Source organism: Carcharodon carcharias, chromosome 13 (genome assembly GCF_017639515.1).
Source record: "Carcharodon carcharias isolate sCarCar2 chromosome 13, sCarCar2.pri, whole genome shotgun sequence".
Taxonomy (NCBI): domain Eukaryota; kingdom Metazoa; phylum Chordata; class Chondrichthyes; order Lamniformes; family Lamnidae; genus Carcharodon; species Carcharodon carcharias.
The window spans coordinates 61,582,867-61,593,489 of NC_054479.1; the positions used below are offsets into that span (position 1 = coordinate 61,582,867).

General features: G+C 42.5%; 1 protein-coding gene across 4 annotated transcripts in view; it reads left to right on the forward strand.

The window, feature by feature from the left end:
• The window catches only part of LOC121286479 (protein PML-like), a 46,806-nt gene extending 36,711 nt beyond the window's left edge, over positions 1-10,095 (forward strand). For 3 of the 4 annotated variants that reach the window (XM_041203613.1, XM_041203614.1, XM_041203615.1), the window contains exons 9-10: positions 3,708-3,921; positions 7,755-10,095. In XM_041203613.1, coding sequence (XP_041059547.1) covers positions 3,708-3,921; positions 7,755-8,566 — 1,026 coding nt within the window. In that variant the 3' untranslated portion in view covers positions 8,567-10,095. The remainder of the gene's footprint in view (positions 1-3,707; positions 3,922-7,754) is intronic. The other variant, XM_041203616.1, reaches the window with a different exon arrangement.
• The last annotated feature ends 528 nt before the right edge of the window (positions 10,096-10,623 follow it).

The window sequence follows — 10,623 nt, forward strand, 5'->3', positions numbered from 1 at the left end:
TTGATGATATCTGGGTTTATGGGGTTTGATGATATCTGGGTTTATGGGGTTTGTTGATATCTGGTTAATGGGGTTTGATGATATCTGGGTTTATGGGGTTTGATGATATATGGGTTTATGGGGTTTGATGATATCTAGTTTATGGGGTATGATGATATCTGGATTTACGGGGTTTAATGATATCTGGTTTATGGGGTTTAATGATATCTGGTTAATGGGGTTTAATGATATCTGGTTAATGGGGTTTGATGATATCTGGGTTTATGAGGTTTGATGATATCTGGGTTTATGAGGTTTGATGATATCCGGGGTTATGAGGTTTGATGATATCTAGTTAATGGGGTTTGATGATATCTGGGTTTATGGGGTTTGATGATATCTGGTTTTTGGGGTTTGATGATATCAGATTTATGGGGTTTGATGATATCTGGTTAATGGGTTTTGATGATATCTGTGTTTATGGGGTTTGATAATATCTGGTTTAAGGGGTTTGATGATATCTGGGTTTATAGGGTTTGATGATATCTGGTTTATGGGGTTTGATGATATCTGATTTATGGAGTTTGATGATATCTGGTTAATGGGTTTTGATGATATCTGGGTTTATGGCGTTTGATAATATCTGGTTTATGGGGTTTGATGATATCTGATTTATGGAATTTGATGATAGCTGGTTAATGGGTTTTGATGATATCTGGGTGTATGGGGTTTGATAATATCTGGTTAATGGGGTTTGATGATATCTGGGTTTATGGGGTTTGATGATATCTGGTTCATGGGGTTTGATGAAAATCTGGGTTTATGGGGTTTGTTGATATCTGGTTAATGGGGTTTGATGATATCGGGTTTCTGGGGTTTGATGATATCTGGTTAATGTGGTTTGATGATATCTGGTTTATGGGGTTTGATGATATCTGGTTTTATGGGGTTTGATGATATCTGGTTTTATGGGGTTTGATGATATCTGGTTTATGGGGTTTGATGACATCTGGGTTTATGGGGTTTGTTGATATCTGGTTAATGGGGTTTGATGATATCTGGTTTGTGGGGTTAGACAATATCTAGTTTTTGGGGTTTGATGATATCTGGTGTCTGGGGCTTGATGATATGTGGTTAATGGGGTTTGATGATATCTGGTTAATGGGGTTTGATGATATCTGGTTAATGGGGTTTGATGTTATCTGGTTTATGGGGTTTGATGATATCCGATTAATGGGGTTTGATGATATCTGATTAATGGGGTTTGATGATAACTGGTTTGTGGGGCTTGATGATATTTGTTTTGTGGGGTTTGATGATATCTGGTTTGTGGGGTTTGATGATAACTGGGTTATGGGGTTTGATGATATCTGATTAATGGGGTTTGATGATATCTGGTTTATGGGGTTTGAAGATATCTGGTTAATGGGGTTTGATGATATCTGGGTTTATGGGGTTTGATGATATCTGGTTAATGGGGTTGATGATATCTGGGTTTATGGGGTTTGATGATATCTGGTTAATGGGGTTGGATGATATCTGGTTTATGGAGTTTGATGATAGCTGATTAATGGGGTTTGATGATATCTGGGTTTATGGGGTTTCATGATATATAGTTAATGGGGTTTGATGATATCTGGTTTGTGGGGTTTGATGATATATGTTTTGTGGGGTTTGAAGATATCTGGTTAATGGGGTTTGATGATATCTGATTAATGGGGTTTGATGATATCTGGTTTATGGGGTTTGAAGATATCTGGTTTATGGGGTTTGAAGATATCTGGTTTATGGGGTTTGAAGATACCTGGTTAATGGGGTTTGATGATATCTGAGTTTATGGGGTTTGATGATATCTGATTAATGGAGTTTGATGATATCTGGTTTATGGGGTTTGATGATATCTAGTTAATCGGGTTTGATGATATCTGGGTTTATGGGGATTGATGGTATCTGGTTAAGGGGGTTTGATGATGTCTGGGTTTATGGGGTTTGATGATGTCTGGGTTTATGGGGTTTGATGATATCTGGTTAATGGGGTTTGATGATATCTAGTTTATGGAGTTTGATGATATCTGGTTAATGGGGTTTGATGATATCTGGGTTTATGGGGTTTGATGATATCTAATTAATGGGGTTTGATGATATCTGGTTAATGGGGTTTGATGATATCTGGTTAATGGGGTTTGAAGATATCTGCGTTTATGGGGTTTGATGATATCTGGTCAATGGGGTTTGATGATATCTGGTTTATGGAGTTTGATGATATCTGATTAATGGGGTTTGATGAATCTGGGTTTATGGGGTTTGATGATATCTGGGTTTATGGGGTTTGATGATATCTAGTTAATGGGGTTTGATGATATCTGGGTTTATGGGGTTTGATAATATCTAGTTTATGGGGTTTGATGATATCTGGTTAATGGCGTTTGATGATATCTGGTTAATGGGTTTGATGATACCTGGTTTAGGGGGGTTTAATGATATTTGGTTAATGGATTTTCATGATATCTGGGTTTATGGGGTTTGATGATATCTGGTTTATGGGGTTTGATGATATCTGGGTTTATGGGGTTTGATGATATCTGGTTTATTGGGTTTGACAATATTTGGTTTCTGGCGTTTGATGATATCTGGTTTGCGGGGCTTGATGATATCTGATTAACAGGATTTGATGGTATCTGGTTTATGGGGTTTGATTATATCTGGTTTATGGGGTTTGATGATATCTGGGGTTTGATGATATCTGGTTAATGGGGTTTGATGATATCTGGTTAATGGGATTTGATGATATCTGGTTTATGGTGTTTGATGATATCTGGGTTTATGGGGTTTGATGATATCTGATTAATGGGGTTTGGTGATATCTGGTTAATGGTGTTTGAAGATATCTGGTTAATGGGGTTTGATGATATCTGGGTTTATGGGGTTTAATGGTATCTGATTAATGGGGTTTGAAGATATCTGGTTAATGGGGTTTGATAATATCTGATTAATGGAGTTTGTTGATATCTGGTTAATGGGGTTTGATGATATCTAGTTAATGGGGTTTGATGATATCTGGGTTTATGGGGTTTGCTGATACCTGGTTTAGGGGGTTTGATGATATCTGGTTAATGGGTTTGATGATACCTGGTTTATGGGGTTTGATGATATCTGGGTTTATGGGGTTTGATGATATCTGGTTAATGGCGTTTGATGATATCTGGTTAATGGGTTTGATGATACCTGGTTTAGGGGGTTTGATGATATCTGGTTAATGGATTTGATGATACCTGGTTTATGGGGTTTGATGATATCTGGTTTATGGGGTTTGATGATATCTGGTTAATGGATTTGATGATACCTGGTTTATGGGGTTTGATGATACCTGGTTTATGGGGTTTGATGATATCAGTGGTCTTGTGGCATAGCCATGCACCCTTGTCTCAGAGCCAGAATGCTATGGCTTCCAGTACCACTCGAGGATTTGTTGGCCACGGAATAACCATGCCACTGGTGAAGAAAAGCCAGCGTGTATTGGTGCCGGCCCCCAGCCTGGATAAATGGAGAGGGCTAATGGGCAGGAATGGTATCCTGCTGTAAAACCAACTGCCAAATCAAAAAATGATGGTTGTTATGAATGTCGGTGGAGATGGGTGATTAACCAGCTTTTGGTGGCCCCATGTTACGTGGGAAAAATTGATAAAATTGGGGTTTAGTAATATCAATATCTTTCACATCTTTTGCAGTTTGTATTATCACCCCTGACTGAAGTGCAGAAAGAGACATCCTCTGCGGTGATGAATACCGAGAGCATTGTGCCACCGTCTGATCCCGTGGGTCCAAACATGTCTAACTGGAGCAGTGGAGATCGGTATCAAGATAAGGCAGCAGGAGTTCAGCTCAGTCAGGAGCTGGGTGGAAATCCACTGGTGTTCTTCCAACTGCAGACCACAGGAATGGGTCAGATTATTTTATCATTTCTAGTTTTCTCTTCCCTTCCTCACCATGTGTGCTTTCACTGTTGGTATTCCGGTTTCCAGTGACTGGGAGATGGTGTTAGTCTGGGCTCTGCTTCGTGGAAATATTAATTATTCTGGGCTCAGGTGAATAGATGCTGATAGGGACAAGAGTTGGCCATTTAGCCCCTCAAGCCTGCTTTGCAGTTGAATTAGATCCTGGCTGATGTGCAATCTAACTCCTTATAACCTCTTAACCCCATACCCCTTAATGTCTTTGGTTAAAAAAAACTATCAATCTCAGTTTTAAAGTTAACAATTGATCAATTTCCATTTGCAGAAGAGAGTTCCAAACTTCTACCACCCTTTGTGTGTATTAGTGTTTCCTAATTTCACTCCTGAAAGGTCTGACTCTAATCTTTAGACAATGCTCCCTAGTCCTAGACTCCTCAATCAGCAGAAAAAGTTTATTTCTATCTACCCTATCCCCCTAATATCTTAAACATCAATCAAATCACCACTTGACCATCTAAATTCCAGAGAATACAATTCTAGTTTGTGTAATCACTGCTCATAATCTAACCCTTAGAATTCCGCTAAATCTACTCTGGTTAATCTACTCTGCACTCCCTCCTAAGCCAATATATCCTATGGTGCATTTAATCTGTGCTCTGGTTAGCAGGAGGTACAGTTTGCTTAGGTTCTGGTTATTGGCTTTGGTTACAAGAGTAGAGCTGTTAGTCTGAGCTCTGTTTAGTGGAATTATTAATTAGTGTGGGCTCTGGTTAGTGGGATGGATGTACTATTGCTTGGGATTCTGGTTAGTGGAATTATTAATTAGTCTTAGCTTTGATTAGTGGTATAATTAGTCTGCGCTCTGGTTAGTCTGGGTTCTGGTTAATGAGAGGTGTAGTTAGTCAGTGTTCTGGTTAGTGAGAGGTGCAGGTATTCTGGGTGTCAGTTACTAGGTGGTTCAGTGATCTGGTCTCTGGTCAGACAAATATTAATTATTCTGGGCTCTGTTTGGTGGAATTATTAACTAGTGTGGGCTCTGGTTAGTGGACACTGGGCTGGAGTTAGTAGTATATAATTGAATAATTTATTAGTTGGACTCATATTAGTGAAATTAGTAATTAGCTTGTGCTCTAGTTACTAGGAAGTGCAGTTAATCTAGTCTGTGGTTAATGGCAGGTCGAGTTAGTTGGTGCTCTCATTAGTGGAATGATTAACTAGTATGGCTGTAGTTACTGGGAGGTGCAGTTAATCTGGGCTCTGGTTAGTGGAGTTATTAACTAGAACACAAACTAATTGATAAGAATTGTAGTGTGTCTCAGCACTGGTTACTGTTAGTCTGGCTCAGGTTACTGGAACTATTAATTAATCAGTCCCTTGGTTAATAAGAGTTGTAGTTAGCCTGAGCTGTGATTATTGGAATAATTCATTAGTTGGGGCTCTGACCATAAGATGTAGGAGCAGAAGTAGGCCATTTGGCCCATCGAGCCTGCCCCCCACCCCCCCATTCAATGAGATCATGGCTGATCTGATAATCCTTAAATCCACTTTCCTGCCTTTTCCCATAATCCTTGATTCCCTTACTGCTTAAAAATCTCTCTATCTCAGCCTTGAATATACTCAACAACCCAGCCTCTACAGCCCTCTGCGCTAAAGAATTCCACAGATTCACTATCCTCTGAGAGAAGAAATTCCTTCCCATCTCTGTCTTAAATGGGTGACCCCTTACCCTGAGATAATGCCCTATGGTCCTAGCCTCTTCCACAAGGGGAAACAACCTCTCAGCATCTACCCTGTCAAGCTCCCTAAGAATCTTATATGTTTCAATATGCCTCTCATTCTTCTAAACTCCAATGAGTACAGACCCAACCTACTCAACCTCTTCTCATAAAAAAATCCCTCCATACCCAGGATCAACCTAGTGAACCTTTGCTGGACTGTCTCGAATGCCAGTCTATCTTTCCTTAGATAAGGGGACCAAAACTGTTCACAGTATTCCAGGTGTTGTCTAACTAGTGCCTTGTATAGTTTTAGCAAGACTTCCCTTTTTAATACTCCATTCCCTTTGAAATAAAGGCCAACATTCCATTTGCCTTCCCTATTACATGTTGAACTTGTATGCTAGCTTTTTGTGATTCATGCATGAGGACCCCCAAATCCATCTGTGCTGCAGCTTTCTGCAGTCTTTCTGCATTTAAATAATATTCAGCTCCTCTACCCTTCCTTCCAAAGTGCACAACCTCACATTTTCCCACATTATATTCCATCTACCAAGTTTTTGCTCACTCACTTAACCTGTCTATGTACCTCTGTAGACTCTTTGTGTCATCCTTACCGCTTGCTTTCCCACCTATTTTTTTATCATCTGCAAACTTGGCGATAGTACATTCACTTCCCTCATCCATGTCATTAATATATATTGTAAATAATTGTGGCCCCAGCACTGATCCCTGTGGTACTCCACTAGTTACAGGTTGCCATCCTGAAAATGCCCCCTTTACCCCAACTCTCTGTCTTCTGTTAGTTAGCCAATCCTCTACCCATTATTAATTAGTCTGTGTTCTATTGTTCCTGGCAGTTAATTTGGGCTCTGGTTAAAGAGAGGTAAGTTAGTTGGGACTCTAGATGATGGAATGATTAATGAGTCTGGGCCCCAGATTTCAACAACTGATCCTTTTTCCGAGAGCGGATTGGTTACCCACCCTTTGTCCCACCTTTGTTAAAACTAGAAATGGACAGGCTTGGATCCAGATTTTAAATTATTAACATTCCAACTTCCCACCCGACCCAAACCCGCCTGTGTATGGGGTGTAAAATTCCTCCCATTGTCTCCAGTGAATTGTATCCGAGGCATTTGACTAGATCCATGTTTTTTGGTTTGTGGGTGTCTTGTTTCTGTTGGGGGATATGTGATTTTTTGGTGGTTTGTCCAGTTTGGTTGTGGTTTAGAAGGAATCAGATTGGGGGTAAATTGTAAACCCCAAATGATAAATGTGTATATTTAAGAAAGTGTTATTGGTTCCTGTTTGATGCAGCTCTTATGGAACAGCCGAATCAAAACATGACTTCCTCCATGACTGGGATATCCCTCCCTGTGCTTCCAACCACCTTCTTCCAAAGCCTCTCCACTGTTGTACAATTGGGTGGGACAACCCTCACCATTCCTGCTTATTCAATCATCGAGACCATCTCCTGCAATGGCTTCTCTTCCCGCTCCCTCACTGTTACCTCTGGTGTCCCCCAAGGATCTATCCTTGGCCTCCACCCCTCCCATTTCTCATCTACATGCTGCCCCAAGACTACATCATCCGAAAATACAGCATCCATGTGTATGCAGACAACATCCAGCTCTACCTCAGCATCACCTCTCTCGACCTCTTCACTGCCTGTATTGTCAAACTGCTTGTTCAACATCCAATCCTGGATGAGTCTAAAATTCCTCATCGGGAAGGCTAGAGCCAGCTCTCTCCCGCAAACTCTACTGAATCCAACTCCTTGCACTCCTTTCTCCCCACACTCAGTGGCCAGGCTGTCAGTAGTCTAGACCATCTATACTATCCCCATCAAATACTCCCAGGCCAGGCACAGCACGGGGTTAGATACAGAGTAAAGCTCCCTCCACATTGTCCCCATCAAACCATCCCAGGGCAGGTACAACATGGGGTTAGATACAGAGTAAAGCTCCCTCTACACTGTACGCATCAAACACTCCCAGGGCAGGTAAAGCACGAGGTTGGATAAAGAGTAAAGCCCTGTCCACAGTAGAATTCTTGCCTCTATGTTAGTGGTGTCACTAACACTCAGTATATGTTTTATTTTTCAAAGAAAGTAGCGATATTGTGCAGCTGTCAGCAGTGAGCGGTGAGAAGATCTTCGACAAGTACATCCTGCCCAGTAATCCGATATCGGCAGGAGCAGCAGCTGTTACTGGGATACAAATCATGGATGGAATCTTGTACCTGAGAGGAGAGCCTCAGCCTACCTGCAGCCTCCAGGAGGCCATGGCAGCTTTCTTCCAGTTCCTGCAGTCGCTGGACAGGCCTCTGTTAGCAGGCCACAACATCTGGTTCCGTGACTGTCAAATTATTTACAAGGCATGGGGCGACCTCTTCATGAAAGATCAGTTTGCCAGATGTGTAACTGGATTCCTGGATATGTTATGGCTAGCCAAGGATATTGTTCCTAGGTCAGAGGTCAGGAACTATAAGCTGAAACATTTAGTCACGGCCTATGTTGGGGAATCATTTCTTGCAGATAGGGCTCTAAACAATGTGAGAGCCTTGCAGGAGTTGTACTGTGTTCTAAATCCCACTCCCGGGCATATACGGAGCAATCGATTTTCCTTCTCTCAGCTTGAGTGCAGAGTAACCCTGCAGCCGCTCTTTGACCAAGAAGTGATATGCCGTGCAGTTGCTGATAAACTTGCTTTCAAGGGAATCAGCCTAATTATCCTGCAGCTAGCTCACCATAATGACCCACAGTCCGGCGTCCGTAATCTGATCAGTACTAGTGACAACCTAGGACTTGCAAATCCCCAGTTGGTCACTAATAGCATCCGGTTGTACTTAGACTCTCTGAGCTCTAGAAAAATGAAGCGCAATTGGTATAGGCAGGTTTTGAAGGTGGAGAATGAATAGAGCCACAGTTAACGGGCAACTGCAGCATGTGGGAGGTCACAGAGTTACTCGATTATCCAATTCTGTAATGTAGGAAGCTCCTGTTTGTAGATTGTCTGCTGATCTATGTTCGCTGGTCACAACAGTGTGGCCTACCCCTTCAGTACCAGATTCCAGGATTGAGACCATGATGCTTTGGGTCAAAAACCTGAAACTCCCTCCCTAACAGCACTGTTGGTGTTCCTACAGCACATGGACTGCAGCGGTTCAAGAAGGCAGTTCACCACCACCTTCTCAAGAGTGATTAGCGATGGGCAATAAATGCTGGCCTAGCCAGCGATGCCCACATCCCGTGAATGAATCAATTAAATAAATTAGATAGTGTGAGTATGTGGGCAAATCCTGTGATTGACACCAGGTAGCATAACTCTTTCAATTTCATTCTAGGATCATTCACCCAGAGAGCCTAGTGTTAGGCTAGAAAGATTCAGGCTCACATACCCATCTGTGTGGAGTTAAGTAACCTCGGTGCCCCTGGGCAGGACACTGGGGGAGAGAAAGTCAGTCTGTGTTCATACTCTTGGTATTATCTTGTGAATCCACACCTTGGAATGTGATTAGTATTTAGACATTGGACAAAAACACCACTGTGTTTGAGCTTTAATACATCAAGTGTTCAGATACTGACATTCCAGATGTTGGTCAGACTGAGCAGTGTATATGCTTGGTCTTCTGGATATATTAAGAGCCTTGTTCCCACCCCCACCCTCCCCATTCTACCTGTCCCAAATCCCTACAGAAACTGTATAGCAGAACAAAGAAGACCTGAAACCAACATCTGAGAGAGGCCCCGGATCTCTCCAGTACTCGCTCCACACTGAAGGTCCAACACCACCCCCACCCCCATCCCAACCCTCCCTTTCCCCTCCCCAACAGTCAGGGCTGCTCCCCTGTTACAACTGCACAAAATGCTTAGGAAGGTCAGTCAGGAGGATGCAAGGAACCGGAAGGGTTTATATAGGAAGACAGGATGTACAGGATCACAAAAGACAGTTGCATCCAGGTGCACAATCCCGTGTTTGAGACATAGCCCTGAAATTCCTTAGAACAAGATCCCATTAATATCAGTTGTCAGCACTGAAAGTGAAGTGGGGTCAGTGTGAGGGCATTTAATTGGCAAGTAGGTGGGTACTAGCATCGGTATGGAACCTGTTTGGAACCTGTAACAGGAAATCCAGGGGCTTGCATGCCCTTTTATTGAGGCTGGAGCAAGGCACCTTTAATGTTTTTTGGAGTGCCCTGGTGATTTGTTTAAGTGCACAGCCCTTTTAATTTTTTTTGCATGGCCAGGCATGCTCAATAACTTAAAGGGGCTGACTTGTGCATGGCCTTTGCAGGATCTTTCAGGCTGCTGCACGCCCATGCAGTTTAGAGGGAACTTCACACTGGATACAGGCGTGCAGATCACCAGGCAACATTCCACTCGGCCCACTTGGTAAAGGCAAACAAAAACAAATTTGAAAATAAAATCCACTTCTTCGGGAGTCTAAGCTGATTGCCTGGCCTGGTCATCACTCCACACCACCTCACTGGGCACTCCGTCACCCAGGGTTACACCTCGTCCTGACTGAGCCTTGGAAGCAGGAACTCTTGGTATTGATGTGTATAAGGGGTGTACATGGTGTGCACCCCTTGAAAAAACAAAGTGGAAACCCCCAGAATTGGTGAAGCCCCCACACAACAGTCAAGACCATTCAGGTACATCTCCCATGGTACCAAGCAGACCACTCAGTATCACAGCATCTCACAGAGTTTTTACAGTGCAAAAGGAGTCCATTCAGTCCATCAAGCCTGCACTGACTCTGAAAGAGCATTCCACCTAGTCCTATTCCCCTGCCTTATCCCCGTAACTTTGCACATTCTCTCTTTTCAGATAGTAATCCAATTCCCTTTTGAATACCTCGATCAAACCTGTCTCCACCACCTTTTCAGGGAGTTTGTTCCAGGCTCCCCAACTACCCTCTGAGTGAAAATATTTTTCCTCACATCACGTTTACTCCTTTTGCCAATTATTTTGA